The sequence below is a fragment of the Odocoileus virginianus genome, chromosome 17, assembly GCF_023699985.2.
Source record: "Odocoileus virginianus isolate 20LAN1187 ecotype Illinois chromosome 17, Ovbor_1.2, whole genome shotgun sequence".
In the NCBI taxonomy this organism is placed as follows: Eukaryota; Metazoa; Chordata; class Mammalia; order Artiodactyla; family Cervidae; genus Odocoileus; species Odocoileus virginianus.
In genome coordinates, this window is record NC_069690.1 from 41,382,864 (window position 1) to 41,403,452 (window position 20,589).

The 20,589-nt window shown below is 46.7% G+C and overlaps 2 protein-coding genes across 3 annotated transcripts in view; one reads left to right on the forward strand and one right to left on the reverse strand.

Moving 5' to 3' along the window:
• The first annotated feature begins 21 nt into the window (after window positions 1-21).
• Window positions 22-7,748, forward strand: FTSJ3 (FtsJ RNA 2'-O-methyltransferase 3). Its single transcript, XM_020875210.2, has 20 exons — window positions 22-520; window positions 697-802; window positions 1,709-1,755; window positions 1,879-1,958; window positions 2,387-2,486; window positions 2,579-2,773; window positions 2,854-2,969; window positions 3,089-3,193; window positions 3,276-3,376; window positions 3,620-3,700; window positions 3,792-3,938; window positions 4,037-4,172; window positions 5,327-5,508; window positions 5,651-5,768; window positions 5,849-6,117; window positions 6,356-6,444; window positions 6,528-6,627; window positions 6,720-6,903; window positions 6,987-7,081; window positions 7,164-7,748. The coding sequence occupies exons 1-20, from the start codon at window positions 454-456 to the stop codon at window positions 7,354-7,356; spliced, it is 2,511 nt and encodes an 836-aa protein (XP_020730869.1). The 5' UTR covers window positions 22-453; the 3' UTR covers window positions 7,357-7,748.
• A 136-nt stretch (window positions 7,749-7,884) lies between these two features.
• The window catches only part of DDX42 (DEAD-box helicase 42), a 35,675-nt gene continuing 22,970 nt past the window's right edge, over window positions 7,885-20,589 (reverse strand). For both annotated transcript variants that reach the window (XM_020875207.2, XM_070479512.1), the window contains 11 exons: window positions 19,092-19,211; window positions 17,864-18,040; window positions 17,189-17,317; window positions 16,200-16,299; window positions 15,553-15,600; window positions 14,951-15,048; window positions 13,533-13,809; window positions 12,555-12,781; window positions 11,126-11,236; window positions 9,921-10,022; window positions 7,885-9,481 (listed from right to left, as the gene is read on the reverse strand). In XM_020875207.2, coding sequence (XP_020730866.1) covers window positions 8,765-9,481; window positions 9,921-10,022; window positions 11,126-11,236; window positions 12,555-12,781; window positions 13,533-13,809; window positions 14,951-15,048; window positions 15,553-15,600; window positions 16,200-16,299; window positions 17,189-17,317; window positions 17,864-18,040; window positions 19,092-19,211 — 2,106 coding nt within the window. In that variant the 3' untranslated portion in view covers window positions 7,885-8,764. The remainder of the gene's footprint in view (window positions 9,482-9,920; window positions 10,023-11,125; window positions 11,237-12,554; window positions 12,782-13,532; window positions 13,810-14,950; window positions 15,049-15,552; window positions 15,601-16,199; window positions 16,300-17,188; window positions 17,318-17,863; window positions 18,041-19,091; window positions 19,212-20,589) is intronic.

Below are 20,589 nucleotides of genomic sequence, written 5' to 3' on the forward strand. Positions count from 1 at the left end.
GTTCCGGGTCAATGGGCGGGATGTGAGGACGGAAGGTAACAAATAACAAGGGCCATAGAGGGGTACGCGAGGTCAGGATCTTTGGTGTAAAAGGCATAGAACTCCTAAAGTTACTCTCTAGAAATTGTTTTGGCGCCATTTTCTCCTGGTGCCGGCTCCCAACAAAACCTGGGGAAGGATTACAGAGAAAATATTTGTAGCCACGCTCTTAATGGCGGAAAACTTGGAGCCGGGACGCGAGCGACGCAAGCGGAAGCGGAAGTACGTTTGCTGCCCACATGTGCCTCTCAGAGGGTGGAGAGAAAGGTGCTGGCTGCCGGAGAGTGGTGTGGAGTAAGAAGCTGAGTGTCTCCGCGACGGCGAGTGGGGAACGGAAAGCGGAATCTAGTGCTCCGGGAAGACGTTCAAACTTCTGCTTTCTCTCCCGATTGAGTGGTGCCCCCCCGTTACACCATGGGCAAAAAGGGCAAAGTCGGGAAGAGCCGGCGGGACAAATTCTATCACTTGGCGAAGGAGACCGGTGAGTCAGGGTTCGTACTGTCAGAGCAGGCGAGCCACCGACCTCGGTCGGTTCGCCCCGCTTTCCAAATATTGAGTTTCTCTTCCGCAGAAGGGGTAGTGGGTCGGGAGGCCGCAGAAATCCCGTTGGGAAAGCGCTTTGCGGACCTTGTTAAAGTATTTTGTCGCCGCCCCCAGGTTACCGCTCCCGCTCTGCTTTCAAGCTGATCCAGCTGAATCGCCGCTTTCAATTTCTGCAAAAAGCCCGAGCATTGCTGGACCTGTGCGCTGCACCGGGTGGATGGTGGGTAACACCTGGCACCTGACGCGCCTTATGGAAACTTTCAGGGTTCCAGCCTTGGATGACTGAGAATTGCGTTGAGGGGCGGGAGGGATACAGTAATACCAGCCTCATATTTCTGTACTCCCCAGAACTATAAACTTCAGGAGGGAAGATTTGGAACGTGTACATACGTTTGGCTGGTATTGACCAGGGTTCTTCAGTTCCATTCAGTTGCTCAGTCGTGTCTGACTCATTGCGACCCCGTGGACTTCTGCACACCCGGCCTCCCTGTCCATCACCAACTCCTGGAGCTTGCTCAGACTCATGTCCATCGAGTTGTTGATGCTATCCAACTATCTCATCTTCTGTCATCCCCTTTTCCTGCCTTCAGTCTTTCCCAGACCAGGGTTCTTTGCCTTCCCCAGTCAATAGAAATTGATTAGAGGCCAGACAGGAAATTCAGGCAAAGCTTTATTGGGGCCCCTGCTGCAGCAGGAGGGCATGAGAACAAGTAACAAGTTCCTTTGCTTGCTAGCTCCCGGAGAGGGTGTGAGCTGATTCTTTATATGGGATGAGGGTTGTGTGTCTAGAAGCCCAGCCTTAGGAGTGGCTTAGGTGGTTTGCTCACCCCTTTGGTGATGGTGAGTGCTTTTGCTCCTAGCCCTTCATAAGTGGCAGTGGATTTGTTTGTTTTTTGGTCTTTTTGTATCTTCTTGCCCCAAATTCACCCAAGCTGGGCATGCATATGGTTATTTTTAGTCACTTGTGGTTTGTTTATATTTTATTACTTGAGGAGTTGTTTGTTCAACTGCAAACACTGCAGCAGAAGGTCCCAGGTCCCAGAGACTCCCAGCACTAGAAGCTGGGAGATCAGATTGTCGAGGGGGTGGGAGGGGTGGTATTTTAATCTTTACTTCTCTCTTATAGGCTGCAAGTGGCTGCCAAGTTTATGCCTGTATCCAGTCTTATTGTGGGTGAGTGACCAGTGGCTCTCTTAGGTGTTCCAGGGGGGTGGAGAGTGAGACACTGTGGTTCTGCATTTCCTTCCTCCCTGCTTGAGGCAGCCTTTTGGAATCCTCTGCACTCTTTTTTTCCAGGAGTGGATCTGGTCCCAATCAAGCCTCTTCCCAATGTGGTGACACTCCAGGAGGACATCACAACAGAACGCTGTAGGCAGGTAATGGGAACCTCCCTTTTCCTGTCCTTCTAATGTGTAGACATCTGCATCCATCCCTCTTCCCACCTGGATCCCCTGAAGGCGCATTTTTCTTGCTTACCATGCCCTAAGCAGTGCCCACACATTGTCTGTATGATAAGGCCCAAAAGACAGGGTGTCCATCTAGCCTTTGTTTATTCAGGAAAGAAGTCTTCGGAGTTGGAGGAAGTGCAGAGATTTCCATGAAATCCTTTCCAGCAGGTTCTCTAGTAGACTAAGCTCTATGAGGACAGATAGGTTTGCTTATCATTGTATCACCTGTCCACGGCATAGGAATTGGCCTGTGGCGGGCACTCAGCAAATGATTGGGTGGACAGATGGCTGAACCAGTGATTCTGTTCATAGCCATGTCTGGATTTCAGTTGCAGTAATCTCTTCCTTCTCTGTAGGCCCTGAGGAAGGAGCTGAAAACCTGGAAGGTTGATGTTGTGCTCAATGATGGGGCCCCCAACGTCGGGGCTAGCTGGGCCCATGATGCTTACTCCCAAGGTGCTGGGGTTGGAGGACGTGGAGATAAGGGTGGAGGCGGGCATGCCCTCTCAGGCTGCCGAGGTCCTCACCTTACCATCTCTTTCCCATAGCCCATTTGACGTTGATGGCTCTGCGTTTGGCTTGTGACTTTCTGGGCCGTGGTGGCTGCTTCATCACAAAGGTTTTCCGTTCTCGTGACTATCAGCCCTTACTGTGGATCTTCCAGCAGCTCTTCCGCCGTGTCCAGGCCACCAAGCCCCAAGCCTCTCGTCATGAATCTGCGGAGATCTTTGTAGTCTGCCAGGGTTGGTGTAACTTCCTTTGTTCTCTTGATTCAGTCTCCTACCTACCAAAGCACACTTGCTCACGAATCTTATTACCTTAGGTTTCCTGGCTCCTGACAAGGTTGACAGTAAATTCTTTGACCCCAAGTTTGCCTTCAAGGAAGTCGAAGTTCAGGCCAAGACTGTTACAGAATTGGTGACTAAGAAGAAGCCAAAGGTGTGTTAGGGGTGGGGCCACTCTCAGGTCCTGGAACTTGGGGGAGGCTGGGCCTGGTGGGTCCTACAGACACCCTGGAAGGGACTGACTGCTCAACCTTCGTTATCTCCCTTCTAAAGGCTGAAGGCTATGCTGAGGGCGACCTCACTCTCTATCACCGAACCTCCGTCACTGACTTCCTCCGAGCTGCCAACCCTGTTGACTTCCTCTCCAAAGCCAGTGAAGTGAGTTCCCAGACTCGAGGGCTGTGGGGGAGCCCCAGAAACAGGGCCTGAGCATCTCCCCACTCCTCTCCCCGCCGAACAGATCTCACTAGATGACAGTGAGCTGGCACAGCATCCAGCCACCACCGAGGACATACGGGTGTGCTGTCAGGACATCAAAGTGCTGGGGCGCAAGGAGCTCAGGTTTGCGCTGGGGGTGGGCAGAAGTTCTGGGAGCCCCGAGGGCGGTGGGGAGGCCTGGGAGGGACATGACGCTGGATCTCGGGGAACAGGATGCTGCTGTGCTGGAGGTCCGGGGTGGGGGCCTGAGTCCTCGGACTTACGTGGCTCACACTTGAGGTTTGGGATATGGGCCTAAACCAGGAGGAGGTTGATGGAGGCTGACAGATGGAGACAGTAGGGTCAGGAATGGTATTTCTGGGGCAGGTCCCTACTGAACTGGAGGACGAAGCTTCGGCGATACATGGCCAAGAAGCTGAAAGAGCAAGCAAAGGCACTGGACATCAGGTGAGGAGGGAGCCAAGCCAGGGCAGGCGCTGAGCGGGTGTCGGCGGGAGGTGTCCGTGGAGATAGCCAGCTCCTGGGACACTTGTTTCAGCCTCAGCTCAGGGGAGGAAGAGGAAGGAGAGGAGGAGGAGTCCACAGCGGGGACTGGGCCGCAGCCATCTCAGGAGGAGGAGGAGGAGGAACAGCTGAACCGCACCCTGGCGGAGATGAAGGCCCAGGAGGTGGCAGAATTAAAGAGGTGAGGGGAGCTGGGGACCACCACGGCCGAGTCCCTCAGTGGGGGAGTGGGAAGGCCTGGCTAGGGAATCTCCAGAGCTCCTCAACCCGGCCCCTCAGGAAGAAGAAGAAGCTGCTGCGTGAGCAGAGGAAGCAGCGGGAGCGCGTGGAGCTGAAGATGGATCTTCCCGGGGTTTCCATCGCAGACGAGGGGGAGACTGGCATGTTCTCCCTGCGCACCATCCGGGGTCACCAGGTGAGGCGGGGTGGGGCCCACGCAGGAGATGGGAGGACCTGAGCGGGCGTTCAGAGGTGGGGGCCCGGAGGCCTTTGGTTCAGTACGCTGAATGATCTTGCTCCTGGTTGCTGTCCTCGCCCATGAATGACTTGGTGAGGGGAGGCTGGGAAAAAACAAGAGCCTTATATTTCAAAGACCAGGAGGGAATGTACACCTAAAATAATGGCAGAGTAGGAAGCTTTGTGAGTGTGATGTAGATTTGTTTATCTTTGTAGAAATAGAGCATCAGAACCACAAGGCTTTCGCTGCCAGATTAGGTGACAGGCAGTGCAGCCAGGGTGCCTGGGTTACCAGCGCACATGTTGGGAGTTCCCCTCGGGGAGGCGGGGCACAGTGTTGTTCAGTTCACTGAGACCAAGTTAGCACCTGTCTACTCTAGGCTGTTGGACGGTGCCTTCTGCTGAATGCTAGAGACTCGGCTTTTCCTGGCAAAAGCAGCATCACAAATAAAATGAGCTTCTGTGGCTCTTGTGTGTAAAGGTAACAGCTGGGTCAGATCTTACAGGAGCCAGAGAGCACAGTGGTCCTGGAGCGGACCACCACTTTCGCATCCTTTGTCTCCTCATCTGTAAAAGATATTAACAGAAACCACCTACTAGGGTGTTAGGAAGGAATAAACAAAGATGGTTAGATGTGATTCCTGGTGTGTAATTCAGGAAATAGTAGCTGTCTTTGCCATGAGAACAGATTTTGGAGTTGACAAGTGATTTATAAGTGAAACAATTCTTCCTGTTAGATGTATGTTGCTGGGCTCCTTTATTCAATGGAAACAACAGTTGTAGATATTCTCCAGTGATAAGGTGCGTTCTGAGTAATTTGAAAACCAGTGATTTTAAAACATTTTAAAGTTTGACACCAGTTAGGCCAAGGGGTGCTTTTCCATAAACCTATTCCTTCCACTAATTGAAGAAGAGAATGCTGAGTGACGTGGCCTAGGGTGGGGTGTTTTAAACAGTTAACCCCATCACCTCCCTGTCAATGAAAGGAGGTAATGTACTTGCCACAGTGTTTTTTCTGATGTTGCTGAGAATAAGCTAAGATGACGAACAGGGAGGAATACAGCCGTATGTTCCTTGTCGGTGCCCTTGACCTCTGTTTCTGTCGCCCTTCAGTTGTTAGAGGAGGTAACACAGGGGGACATGAGTGCTGCAGACACATTTTTGTCTGACCTGCCAAGAGATGACATCTACATATCAGATGGTGAGGACGACGACGATGCATCTCTAGATAGTGACCTGGATCCAGAGGAGCTGGCAGGAGTCAAAGAACCTCAGAGTCTAAAGGACCAGAAGTGGTAAGGAGTGTGTGTGTGTGTGTCAGGAGGGGGGGTGTCTGGGGAGGTGTCTATAGGGCACCCTCAGCTCAAGTTCCCCGTGGGAGTTGGGGGCAGCAAGCCCTCCAGAGCACTGATCCACCCACTTACCTTGGGGCTACAGTGTACGATTTGCTGAAGTGGAAGATGATAAAGAGGAGGAAGAAGAGAATCCACTGTTGGTACCATTAGAGGAAAAGGCGGTGCTGCAGGAAGAACAGGCCAGCCTGTGGTTCTCCAAGGTAAGCAGAGGCTGGGGGCCGAGACACACCAGGGCTGGCGTTCCCCGGGAGAGGGGTGCCTGACGATTCCCCCATCGCAGGACGGCTTCAGCGGGATTGAGGACGATGCCGACGAGGCCCTGGAGATCAGTCAGGCCCAGCTGCTGTATGAGAGCCGTCGCAAGGGGCAGCGGCCGCCACCACCGCCTTCCAATGAGGAGATGGAAAGCAAGCCTCCCCCGTGCCAGGGTGAGGCCCCTAAGGGGGCGGGGGCTCCTAAGGGGTCAGAGGTCGCCCCTGGGCCTGGAGAGGAAGAGAGCGACGGCGACGGCGGCTCCGACAGCGACGACAGCAGCGAGGACGAGGAGAGGTGAGTGGTGGCGGCTGACAGAAGGGCTCACGGAGCAGCAGTGGTTCTGCCCCATCCTCTGTAAGCTGGGTTGGAGATGGAGAAATGCAGATGGTTCTGGTTTAAGTGGTCTGCAGTACGGCCTGAGGGGCAAGGTTTCTGCAAGTTCCCCAGGCAGTTTTCACTAAGAACTAGGGTTGGGTCTGGGTGGCGTGGGTTACAGTGGGACATGGGTGCACATCCTTCCCCTCTTCCACAGCTGGAAATCACAGCGCGGGAAGAAGCGCGGCCGCGGGTCTAGGTCAGAGGACGACGGTGGGTTTGAGGTGGTGCCTATCGAGGACCCAGGTGAGAGCTCTGCACCCAGTGGGAGGGAACACCACCTGGAGGTGGGTGTCGGGGGCTGAGCTGTGACCTGCCCCCCTCCCTAGTGAAACATCGGATCCTGGACCCTGAAGGCCTTGCTCTAGGTGCGGTTATTGCCTCTTCCAAAAAAGCCAAGAGAGACCTTATAGATGACTCCTTCAGCCGGTGAGGGGCCAGGAAGTCATGAGAATCGACCTGGGTAGGGGGTGGGAGGGATGGTTTCTGTGAAAGCCTGATCTGGTGTTCTCTCCACCTAGGTACACGTTCAATGAGGATGAGGGGGAGCTTCCAGACTGGTTTGTGCAGGAGGAAAAGCAGCACAGGATACGACAGTTGCCTGTCGATAAGAAGGAGGTGGAACACTACCGGAAACGCTGGCGGGAAATCAATGCGCGGCCCATCAAGAAAGTGGCCGAGGCCAAGGCCAGAAAGAAGCGGAGGGTGAGCATGGGGCTGCCTGTGATGCTGGTGGGCTGGGCAGGGGTAGGAGAAGAGGCTGGCCTGACTGTGAGGCCCCCCGACAGATGCTCAAGAAGCTGGAGCAGACTAAGAAGAAGGCAGAAGCTGTGGTTAACACGGTGGACATCTCTGAACGGGAGAAAGTGGCACAGCTTCGAAGGTGAGGGGCCGGGGGTCACCCACAAAGGTACACGGAATCAGGGAGCAGCAGGAAGCCTCTAACCTGTGTCTTCCGCTTACAGTCTCTACAAGAAAGCTGGGCTTGGAAAGGAGAAACGCCAGGTTACCTACGTTGTAGCCAAAAAAGGTGTGGGGCGCAAAGTGCGCCGGCCAGCTGGGGTCAGAGGTCACTTCAAGGTGGTGGATTCGAGGATGAAAAAGGACCAGAGAGCACAGCAGAGGAAGGAGCAGAAGAAAAAGCACAAGAGGAAGTGAGCGGGGCCACCAGGGCCTCTGAGGGACTGTGTGGATGAGGAGGGATTCAGTGCCCCTTCTGACCTCCTTGGTGCCAGCCCTGCCCTTGCCTGCCTCAGCCTTTGAAAAGACAGGTTCCAGCTACCTGCACTCTTTGTGGTCCTGGGCAGTGAGGGGGGCAACATACTGACTGGAAGGAAAGGGCTCCCATCAAAGCCCTGCTAAACATGCCCTGTCGGTGCCATCGGAACCCACACCCTTCCGTGAAGGACGTGGGGCGCCGGGCAAGAAGTCTCACCACTTGTAAGTCACCTTTAAGGGGAGCTCCCTACCACAGCGCAGTCACTGCAGTCTGTGCCTGGGCACTCTCAAGTCTTCCCCCATTATCATCTGAATAAAAGCAGAAGCATAGATGTCTTTTCTGACAGTTCAGTTCCTGGGAACTTGATAGCTCCAAAACACCTGGGTGTTCACACCCTGTGCACTGTTCTAAGTCCTATTTGTATGTTCCAACTCACGGTGAAGGAGAAATGACAAGCAATCCACAGGTCCCAGTAGTAAAACATTTACTAGAGCAAGCAGAAAGGAATGCACATCTTAAAGAAACCTTCACAAAGTCACAAAATTTGAAGTATGTATATTTCTTTTCCTTTTATAAACAAGATAAAACAAAAATCATCAAAATCATTTCAGCAAAAGATTTTTCTACCATTGTGGCAAGTTAAAAAAAATACAATGAAATAGAAGACACTTTAAAAGCTGTTGTTGGGTTTTTGTTTTTTTCATTTTAAATTTAGCAACAGTTTAGGCCCAGAGCAGTCCTGTTTCCAGGATCGTCTTTCCCCTCAGCTGCAGGGACTCTGGGTCTGGCAGGCTGCTGCTTCCTGTCTCAGGGCTGGACGCAAACCTGGCTGGGAAACCTGAGCATCAACTCACGTGAATCAGGCCCCTCCCTGCCCCCACCTCCCCTTGCAGAGGCTTGGAGGTGCTTCAGTGCACACCCCCAACACCTCCAAGGACTGATCTGTAGAATCAACCCAGCCTCAGATGAGGACTGCCTGGCCACAGAAAAATTTGTAGGTGTTTTTAAGGTGACATTTTAGTAAAAAATATGCACTACATACATATAAACCTAGAGTGAGTTTTGTGCCCTGTAAGGCCCCTTCTCCCAAGGTATCCTCAGCTGACCCTCGTGACACCCAGAGCCAAAAGAAGCTGCCGACTCTGGCTGCTTCTAAGACGAAAGCAGCTTCCCAAGAAAATACCTGAAACGTTCCCTAGGTGAATGGGTCACGTCTCCAAACTCCAGCTGTCCACTAAGGGCCCAGGGTCCTTATACCTTGGGCCCCAACCCAGCCCTGAGACACCTAGTTACCAAATCTAAAAATAAAATTAAAGACAACTGATTTCACGCTTCAGCACATACCCTCTAACTGTCCCATCGACTTTTCTTGCGCTTGGGTGGCTCAGGGACAGCGAAACCATCAGGAGTCTTATCTGTCTTGCTGTCCATCTTGTCCACCTTGGGGCTGTCCACCTTGCTTTCACGATTACAACTTTCCTTCCTGCTTTCACCATTCCGACCGTCACTGGCACCCCGGCTCTCCCCGTGTCGGCCTCCGCCCCCTCCATGCCTGTTTTCTCCGTGAGGATGACCATCAGCGTGACGGCGGCTGTCAGTGTGACGGCTGCTGCTCTCTGGGTAGCGGTATCCATCTCCATGGCGACCCCCATCTCCATGGCGACCCCCATCTCCATGACGTGGACTATCGCCATGCCGATTGCCACTCTCTCCATGACTGTGACGACTTCCACCCCGGTTCTCAGTATATCGCTCTCTTTTCCCATTGCCACCCCCAGTCCCTTCTCGGCTGTTACTCCCTGAAGCTGTGTTGTTGACGCCCGGAGCTGCGGCAGAAGGGTAGGTCACCGGGGCACTGCTGAGGTTCCCAGTACTGCCAAAGCCTGGGATACCCTTCGTGGCGCTGGCAATGGGGCTGTCAGGACTGCTGTGGCCCTGCTGGGCTGAATTAGTTGGAACTGAATTCAAGCTTCCTGCACTAGTCCATCCGCTCGCCCCAGCCGCAGAGCTTCCAGCCTTCTGGTTGCTTAAACTGGCAGCAACAAAGTGACTCTTGTACTGTGACTAAGAGAGAGACAACAGCAGTGGGTGAGACAGGAAGTGTAAGAAACCTAATGGCCCAGCTAGCTAACTGGAGGTACAGAAGGATGAGGAGCAGTTCAGGGCACAAGAGGCACAAAACCAAACTTGTCTTAGATAACGCAACGGCAAGCACTCAACCAGGTTACAAGAGCCCTGGCGCCCTGACAGTTGGTAGAGCAGGGAGGGAACACTGACACTGCTGTAAGACGAGGGCCCCGAGTGTGCCTGAAGGAGACGCCCAGCAACAGGGGTTTGTCCAGCCTCTACACCTGCAGCTCTAGGTAAGCTGCAGTTAAGCCGATATTCAGAACTGAAAACGGGGGAAGGCCCTCGGGAAATCCAGCACCAAGTGTACAAGGCCAGCTACCATCTCAGGAAGATCAGTGCCCCTCACCACTGCCCCAAGTGCTTGATTTCACACCTGGAAAGCCGCTTTCATTGCCGTCAGCCGGTCTCCCATGGCTCCCGTGGAGGGCTTGTAGGCCTCATAATTGCTCATTACATTGTTGTTACTTCCTCGGTCCTAAAAAATAAACATACTCATGAGAAAGGAAGAGTAAGCAGGGAAGCCCACTGCCACAGAAGGGCCTCAATATGCTAGAAACAAGAGGGAGCTGAAATAGGTGTGGGATTTTTTTATGCCTTTCAACCCATTAAATCTGAGAACCCACCCTAACAATCAGAAATGAGGTCAGATTATGCCCAAAGCTGATCACCTGGTATTATTTATAGGCATAAACATTACGTTTATGTAAATGTGTAAAAATTATGTTAAAGCTAAAAAGGCCACAAGGCAGTGCAGCACACACATAACTGCTCAGGCTCTACATCCAAACCCTGAAGAGTCTGAACCTCAGCTTCTACGCTTCCCACAGTGTAACCTTGGGTGCCTCAGTCTATCAGCTGTATTTACTCAGAGTGACTGTGAAGCCCGAGTTAACGTGTGTGGCTGCTTGAACTGGCCGGGCACATCCTAAGTGCTCGGTATTACCACTATCACCTGCATGATCCATAGCAGCAGCATCACTGTAATGCGGGGACAGGCTACTTCACCAAGACACCAAGTTACCCACGGTGATCCAGACACGCAGACTGACAGCTTTCTTCCTTGGCTTAAGAATCAAGTGACAAGAAAGTTAAGAAAGCCAGGCAGGGGGAGCTTTTGTTACTTGGTTTGTGAGAAAAGCTAGCTCTTGTATCTGAACCAATTTCCCAGAGAGTGTAGTATTGTTTGTGCGTTTAGTTACAAGATATAGCTGAATTATAGAGGGACCCTCTGGCTCAAGGCCAATGCTGGATGGCGTGTAGAAAGACCGCTAGGCCCCACCTCCAGAGTCTGATTCAGCAGGTCTAGGGTGGGCCATGAGACTGCATTTTCTGCAAGTCCAGGGACCACACTTTGAGAACCAGTGCTAATCTACACTGATTTCCTGAGCACACCTAGTCAGTCAAGGACACACAGTATCTTCTTTAATATAAAGTCACATTAAGAACCAGTGCTGTACTGACTCAAGTCAGCAGATGACAGCGTTTTGAACTCACTGAGACTCAGGTAAATGACAACAGTCCTAACGTCATGAAAGACGCTGGAGCAGTCTGAAGGACACTGCTAGAGTTTGGACTCACCGAGTTCTCAGAGCCAAGGCCAGGCCGCTCCCGGTAGCCCAGGCCTCCTCCACCAATGTTCAGCTTTTTCCCCTTCCCTCCTTTGAAGCGGGATTTCCGAAACCAGGCATTCTGCAGCAAACACAATTCAAGGTTAAGTCACGGGAGGAAGACGCACCCAGAGGAAGAGAACAAAGTCAAAGAGGAAACTAAACGGGAGAGAGAAACTTTAGCCAATGTATCTACAGCAAAGGAGGAACTGTTCACAGGAACCACAGATTAGCTTCTTTTTGGTAGCTTAATCCATCAGATTTGTCAGGAGCCTTTAGCTAAGGCTTCCTTTTACTGCTCCTTTCTTCCTTCAGAGCTTCCAGGAAGGGAAATGATTACAATACACCTCAAATGCAGAGCAGTTCCTCTGGCCATTCCTAACTACCTTGTGGAAAATGAATTTATTTTCTATTTCTCAGACAATCTATACGTAAAATCTCTGGGGGAGCTTAGAGCTTTATCTGACTATCACAAGTTAAAGTCAAAAGTACTTGAAAGGTGGCAAGGTGCTGATCAGAGAAGCTGATCAATCTTAAGAGCAAAGGAAGCCTGAAGCACAAGGAGATGTAGGAAAATGCCAAAAACAAAATATATCTGGTTCAAAAACTTAGTTTAGGATTGGCTCCCCAGGAGAGGGAAAGGTGGCAAGGTGCTGATCAGAGAAGGTTATCAGTCTGACAACACAGGAAGCCTGAAACACAATGAAATGCAGGAGAACACCAAAGACAAAATATATCTGGTTCAAAACCAGTTTAGCACTGGCTCTCCAGGAGGGAAGGAAACATCACTCTACTCTCCCCTGAAATGCTGATCCTTTACTCCCAGGGCGGGAAGCATGGGCAGTAGTGCCACAGTACAACTGTATTATGGGTGAACAGCTCTGTAGGCTGACCTATGAATCTGAAAAACACAGAAGTCTCTACTATCAGAACATGTATCCCAAATATACTGGCAATTTGGGAACATGTGTATCAAGATGACTCAAAATTTAATTCAGTAGAATGCCTCACTCAGTTTTGGATCAACCACCAGTGTAGTCAAAGGTCTGAGAAGTAGTGAAATGCTTTTTTAAAAAAGACATCATACATTTTTAGCCCCCAATAGAAAAAACTGGGGTAAAGGGCAGTAAGGGGAATAGTAACTTTGACAGTAAAATTGCTCACAAGTGTGATATGTGGCAAGAAGGAAGAAATTTGAGGGACAGATTTTAGCACAAGAAAGGAATAGCTTTTCAACATGTATGTTGCTGAGAGAATGAGAAGGCAAATCAGATGAGTTTTAATGTCCTACAATACCAACCTATACTTTGTAAGTGCTGCCTACCCAACTTTATTGTCATGTTTCTATGTTACCTGCCTTATACTGAAGTTTTTTCACTGAAGTGTGTCCAGTCACTCACCTGCATGGCCAAATCTAGGAGCTCCTTGGAAACATGCTGATTGGCTCCTTCCAAGTTCCGAACAAGGTCACCAGCAAAATTGCTGTCCTTGGGTGTCAGCAAGGTATAGGCCACGCCCTTCTCACCGGCTCGACCTGTGCGGCCAATCCTATGAGTATGGGTGTCAATATCTCGTGCCACATCATAGTTAATGACAGTCTTAATTGAAGGAATGTCCAGACCACGGGCTGAAATAAAAAAACAAATTCTTTTATTCTTTATCAGAAGTCAAAACACCAAAGTCACCCAAAATGCTTACCTCCTAAGAAGCTATACTCCTCTTATCTAAGCAAAGCACATGGTTTGATGCGCTGAGATATAAGTATGTGAGCCACCCTTCTAAAAGGAACGCTACTATTATAGATTCTACAACGCTAGGTAAACTTAGTGTGTACAGACATCTATCTTCTACTACCAGTAACCTGCCATGGCCTCTCTCTTGACCAGAAATATGTTGGAAAAAAAAAAAATTCACAACCAACATCACATGTGTCTTGAGGCTGAGAAGTGATCACCTTTCTGGGAGAAAATACCAAGCTTTTAAGTGTAGCTATTAAAACTCATCAGAACAAACTCAAAAATCACACTTCAAAATTTTTTTCTGATCTTGAGTGAAATATGTCAAACTACATAATCAAACTAAGATATCTACTATATTCAGGGACACAGCCTATGATGTAACTGTGTTAACAGTTTCATCCTCAATGTCTTCCAATTGCAGGAATTTTTTTTTTCAGAGAGGAATATTAAGTGGGAAGTGGTACTCAGAGCTCCAGACTGTGATCACCATGCTCTGAACTGCTGCCTCATGGGGCATGGACAGCCAGGCCAGCAGAGTGCCTTCAACTGGCCTCTTCAGATATTACAGGTCTACACAGCCAGATGGAGCAACCCATACAACATAGGAACCAAGGGTTACTGGGGAAATGCATACCCTACCTGCAACGTCTGTGGCCACTAGGACGGGGATGTCCTTTTTCTTAAAGTCTGAAATAACCTTGTTTCTTTCGCTCTGATCCATGTCGCCATGGAGCAGGCCAAGATTATGACCCTCCTGCTTAAGGTTGCTGGCCAGCTCTTCAGCGTTGGCTTTCTTAGTAACAAACAGGAGGACACTCCCTGAAGAGGTAAACTCCACTAGACGCCGGGTGAGCCAGTTCCATTTACTAGGTCCAGAATGGAGAATCTCCACAATCTGAGTCACATCTTCATTTGCCTGAAAAGAAATGAAAAAGATGACGGCAGTATCTGTGCCACAGGGCACCTGAGTAAGAACCTGACACCACACTTTCCACCTGCGTCTAGAAGAACCATGAATGATCCCCCGTATCCTTGGGCTTTCCTTCAGCAAGTCAAGTGCAACTCAAATTTTACTTCCTTTCTCAAATCACAGTGCTCTCCACCTCTCCTGATGTGTGTGTATGCATGCATGCTCAGCTGTGTCTGACTCTTTGCGACGCCATAGACTGTAGTCCACCAGGCTCCTCTGTCCTCAGGATTTCCCAGGCAAGAATACTGCAGCGGGTTATCATTTCCTTCTCCAAGGGATCTTCCCAACCGCAGACTGAACCCGCGTCTCCTGCATCTCCTGCATTGGCAAGCGCGTTTCTTTGCCACTGTGCAGCCTAGGAAGCCCTCCGCTGACATGTGCACATATACCTAAATAATCTCTAAGCCCCAATGCTCTGCAATACTTTTCTACATGCCTATCCAGATTATTCCCAGTAGAGTAAGAGCTCCTAGTACAATTCATACCCACACATAGAAGGCACTCAGCAATCAAAGGTGGACAATGTTTAAAAACTAACTGCACAGAACTTTACTGGCATACTAAGCATATTAAGGAATTCTCAAGGCTGCCTTAATCACAAGGAAATTGTGATTTCCTAATCACAATTCAGGTAAATTTTCCACATAGGGCATATGTACAGGCGAGGAAAACAAAAACTTAATTCAACAGGCCTTTCAAATCTCTCCACTCCACACTGTGCGGGCCACCTCACACAATGACTGAAGATGTTACTTCCAGGCAAACCGACCAGCATCTTTCAGACAAGACTTGCTCTTTTTTTCCCAAAAATAAATTTTTTTAAAAGAAACATTTTATTGTGGAAAAAATTTTAACATTCAAAATGAATAAAATGATCAACTCCCATGTAACCATCACCAGACTTCAACATTTTGCCAAACATATTTCACCTATTGCCCCAACCCTTGTGCTTTTAAAGCAGATTTGAAACATGTTGCCTCATCTGTAAGTGCGGTAATGTTATTTCTCTCAATAGTGAGAAATGAAATCCATGTCACCAGTGTGAAAAACAGCCCACCGAGACTCCACCTGCCCTGCTCAGGCTTACCTCGCCAATATCTCCCTGTACCACGCGAATGGGATCAATCAGGATGTCTCTGGCTAGCTTTTCAATCTTTTTCCGAAAAGTTGCACTGAATAAGAGAGCTAAAAGGTAAACTATGTTAAAGAAACAGTATCACTTCTGTTTTGAATACCCACTAAGCTTCCTACCGACATTCACTGCTCAGTTTTTAAAAAACGAAAGCCCGCTGAAGTTTAAAAATTAATTCACTAAGGAAAAAAAAGTACCATCATTTTACTCATTTTCATTTAAGGCAGATGTTGCTCTCAGTATGGTTCAGAAAAAGGCTCTTGACTTCAAGTCAGCAGATCTGCACTGTGTATTGCCTCTAGCCAGTGATAAAACGTTATGAACTGTGACACGTCATTTAATTCTCAGTCTTGGTACTATCATTGTAAAAATGAGTGAGTTCTATCTGGTGATCGCTAAGGTCCTGTCTAGCTCAGATAAACTGTCATTATCTTCCCCTTTATGGTTCCTCACCATTACAAACATGATTATTTTTACTACCATAACTGTGAGCTATAAAATAAATAGGTGTTTATTCTGAGTACAAATGTAGCTTAAGGAAACTGCTTCATACGTACTCTGTCTGTCAGGACGGACATGACTTGCTATGGACCGCACCTGGTACTCTGGAAGAAATAGAAGAATAAAATCAGTAGTATAACTCTGCATGACAGTTTGGGATACTTGGAAAATCATTTTATTAATAGCAAAAATCTTTCTATAAAGACATTATAAGAATTAAGGAAGTTCTGGAACTCCCAGACCTGTCACTCAGCGTGAAACTCAGAAACACTTAGCCCAACACCTAGCTCGGTTAGGCTCAGTGGTGTTCCAATCAACAAAGACAGTTATTCAGAATTTTCACACAACTGGTTGAGTCAAGGAGGACAGGAACACAAAGGCCTTGAAGGATATGATATGACACCTACCTCCCAAATAACACAGACCTTCACCTCCACAATCAAAGGCAGATGAATAAAAAAAAAGCCTAGAATATTCTCCCTATATTCACAGGCACTTTCAAACGTCCTCAACCCAGTTAAGCCTAACATACTTTTCCTGAAAGAACTCCTAAAAATAGCTAAAGTCTTAGCTCTATCTCTACGGGTCCAACCCTACCCAGGAATATTTTTAGCTTCTCACACAGAGAAAAAATTAAGTCTTGAAAGACATGGAAAAAACTAGTGTCACTGAGACAGACAGAAGAATGATATTCAAAGCATACCAAATCCCATGTCAAACATTCGATCTGCTTCATCAAACACAAGGTAGGAGACTCTCTGAAGGTTGGTAGCTTTCTTCTTCACGTGATCAATCAATCGACCCTATGAGAGCCAGAAAATGAACAGTAAGTCAAGCCATCCCAGTATCTGCTGGACACTGGTTCCAGGTTCATCCCCCATGAGGAAGCTCAAGTCCCTTAAACAAAATCAAGCAGTATTTGTACACAGAACCTATGCACACCCTCCTGTACATTTTAAACCATCTCTATATTACTTATAACACACAATATAAATGTTACATAAACAGTTGCCAACATACTGAAAATTCAAGTTTGCTTTCTTGACTTTTTTCCCCCTGAATATTTTCAATCCTTGGTTGGTGGATCCCACAGGGAAACCTGCCAATGTTGAGGGCTGTTTAATTAAATGTATTTACAAGAATTTTCTAGAGTTCTGCTCCTGGCAAAAATGACAATACTCCAGTTTCAGACTGCAATATACACTAGTCTAAAAGCCTTGGATTTTATGCACTACAGCACTCAAAAGAACAGAAAATCTGAAAACTCACTGGGTTCCTCCTTTACATTAATTGTGATTTTAAACTGTAGAAAGATGGTGAGAACTATTTTTTGTGAGGCTTTCTGAAATGACCAAAGTTAAAGCCTTACTGATGGGTCTTAATGTTTAAACTACAATCTTCGAGGCAGTTTTGACCATACTCTGAACTTAGGCTCTTCATAAGCATGGACCCATTTTCCATGACAGTGTTAAGAAAAACTGATGCAGACAGAAATTTGTAGCATATAAAGAATCTTACTAGACTGCTATTTTAGTCTAGCAACCAAAATTAAACCAAAGCCACAAGCTATCACTGCCTCAGAGTATTCTCAACCCTGCTCCACCACATTTCAGGGGAAATGCCCTCCAACAACTGACATTTTTTCCATACCAAGAAAGGCTGATAAGCTATTTAAACCCAAGACATACTTACTGGTGTACAAACAACAATCTCTGCCCCTTCCTGAAGGGCCTTGGCCTGTTCCCACATGCTCCCTCCTCCATACACAGCCACTGATCGAAGATTGTATGCTTTCCCAAACCGCTTACATTCTGCATGGATCTACAAAGGTAACATAATGACAAATGAACAAATACCTCTGTGACACTAACCTCTGCCACAGTCCAAAAAGGAGTTATGAAAAACACACAAAATGTGATGTCAATAGAAAATCAAAAGCTAGAAAATACAAACATAATTTTATTTCATAAAGAAAATGAACAGGGTACCATTATCACATCTTAACAGGCTATCTAAAATCTTGTTGTGATTATTCTTTTTCACTTCTCTTCCTGACCCTGTTATTGCCTTTCACCGAACAAAATGAAGTAACCTAGGAGGAAAACACTGGGAGCTTACAATACAATTCCCAAATCAATTGGTTATATAGAAAATACATAACATGCAATATTTTCCAGAAGTTTCCTGAGAGTACAACAATGTGAATCTACTTAATGTCACTGAACTGTACACTTAGAAATGGTTAAAATAACAAATTTTGTGTATTTCACACAATTATTAAAAAAAAAGTTTCCTGGTGATTCTACCCAGTTGATTAGTCCTCATTAGTTGATATATGGAAGGGGGCACTCTACATAAAGCACATACCTGCTGGCAGAGCTCCCTAGTGGGACACACAATCACTGCAATTGGTCCATCACCTGGTTCCAGTTCTTTCTGGTCCATTATATGAATCAACATGGGCCAGATAAAGGCTGCAGTTTTCCCACTGCCTGTTTTGGCAATACCAATCATGTCTCTACCACTTAATGCCACAGGTACACCCTAGAGGAAAAAGAGAAGTAATATCCACTCTCAACTTTCAATTTTAAAGATGAACTGAAGGCAACTCTAAGAAGGGACAGATGACTAACAATGACATTTATTTTCAATGGGACAAAAATGTCCTAGGCTATGCACATTGGTTATGTAATAACAAGAAATACCTGGCGGAAAAAAGAATGAAACATCTAGATTCCCATAAACTTTATTTGTAGGAAACATTATCATTGAAAAAATTTAAAAAAAATCTGTCCCCCCTCACCATGAAGGTATAGAATGTCTTATCCACATACTGAACTGTGTGGAGAAGAATAAAATCCATTTATAAATGGGAAACAGAAGCTATCACTTTCAGTTATAAATGAGAAGTTTCAGGCCATGGACAAAGGAATCCTCTTAATTGACAGTGCTAAATTTCTCCACACACAAACCTTTGTTTAGTTTAGGCTTAATGAACAGTTTTCTTCAGATCATGTTTTCAAGACATTCATCAGAAACAAAAGGACACTTAGTTCTTTAGTCACTTTCAAAAATAGGTAAGAAGTAGATTTATTAACACAGCACACTAGCGCAAGAGGCAGTGGTCAGATAACAGGGCTCTGCCCCAACAGAGTGGGCTGCATTTTTATAATCAAAGAAAAGTGATGAAGGGGAGAAGACCATCTCATGTCCTAGGTCTCAGCTGAGCTCCTAAGACGGGTCACCAAGTGAGGGCCCTTGGCTTTTGCACAAAGAAGAATTCAAAAGTGAGCCATGGTGAAGTGAAAGCAGTTTATTTAGAGAGATTCACATTCCACGGAGAGAATGTGGTCCATCTCAGAAGGTGATAGCAGTCAATACCTTAAGACTGGTAAAATATTCACTTCTGCTCTTTTTTTTTTTTAAATTTTTAAAGGCTTCAAAAGTTCTATCCATGTCAATACAGTTCTGTATTAAAGTGTTTTATTGTTTTGTCAGTTTAAAAAAAAAAGATCACAATGTCATTCTACTTCATTTTTCTTTCATTGTATTTACTTCAGTTATGTCCAACTCTTTGCGACCTATATTTACTTACCTGGCACTGTATTGGAGTGGGCTGTGTGTACTCAGATTTCCGAATCTGGTGCATAAGTTGTTCATCAAACCCGAAATGAGCAAAACTACTTCCTGGTCTAGGAGGTGCAGCACCAGAAACCTAGAGATAAAGATGACTTGCAAGAATGACTTGTACTTCAAAATAAATAGCACTAGAAGGTCAACAATATTTACCTGTAGCTCTCCAGTGTTTAGTTGGAATATGAAGAGTGAAAACCTAAGTCTATACCTAATAGCTTACAATGTGTGAAAAGGTAAAATTCAAATAATAATGGACCTAAATCTCACAATGAAAAAACTCCAAAATAAATATTTCTGAAATAATGGTCACATTATTTTAAATGATTACGGGCCTTGAAATCTCTTCAATCACAATTAATTTTCTCATTAAAAAATTTTAAAAAGTCATGTTCAAAAAAATGGAAAAAGTCAATATATTTTTTTCCATGTATATAACTATTAACCAAGTGGTAGAAAAAATAAAATTTACTCTTGAAATAGAGTGCAAATGAGCTCCAAATTCAGACACACCCATAACCCACTGGTTATAAAGCTATTATCTACTGTCTCCAATCTCAGTCATGCCTGAAGAGCCAGCGTCCTGCTTAGTGCTGATGCAGACACTGCCAAACGTCCGACTGTCTGAACTGACCCAGGTGAGGAATGGGCCTCCTCCTGCATGCTGACTCCAACAGTGCTAAGCTTTCAAGGCTTCTGGGGTGATGCTGATATTTCCAATCAGTAAAAGGTTTTTTTAAAGGGGTACTTCTTAGGAAACAGACAAGTATGTACACACACACACACACACACACACACACACACACACACACCACTCAACCACCGACCCCTCACGAAACAAGTTCAAACATCACGTAGCAATTGGCATGGCCAGAAAGCTGTCCACACCAGAGCAGACATCATTTTACTACCCGTGTGTTTCGCTAAACGTCCAGCAGCACCTTAAACAAATGTGGCTGGTGTACAACCAAAGCTTTTTAGTGGACAGTTTAAAACTATTATTCTGATATTAGTGCATGCATATTTCGTGAAGTTGTTAATTTCTTCATCTGATTAAAAAACCGTGCTGTATATAATGTGAAAAGCAAGTGCATCTTAATCCTGAAATATTTAAGACTTCCCATATTGTTCACATCAGTTAATCTTGTCTCCTCTTCCTAAAGATGGGGACCACTTGCCTTTAGCCCACCCAACACAGTTCCTAATTAGCACACTGCTCTCATGGCAATCAGAAACACTTACTGATTAGTTTTAAGGTCATATGACCTATTGTTCCAACACAACACACTGCTAAAAAAACTACACAAAGTTGACGGAACATATACATATATAGCACTCATGTGTATGTATCAAATAAAAAAAAAAACCCTATCCTAAAATAGCTATAAAACTAAAACAATAAAATCAAGACACAAGAGTCCAAGGGGTCTAATTATTAGTCTATCAAAGACAGTTCAGGA

Excerpts from the sequence above, each read along its gene's own strand:
- FTSJ3 (XM_020875210.2), top strand. The coding sequence starts at position 454 with ATGGGCAAAAAGGGCAAAGTCGGGAAGAGCCGGCGGGACAAATTCTAT. Across the intron at positions 521-696 it reads TCACTTGGCGAAGGAGACCG|GTTACCGCTCCCGCTCTGCT; the intron begins GTGAGTCAGGGT and ends CGCCGCCCCCAG. Across the intron at positions 2,774-2,853 it reads GATCTTTGTAGTCTGCCAGG|GTTTCCTGGCTCCTGACAAG; the intron begins GTTGGTGTAACT and ends TTATTACCTTAG.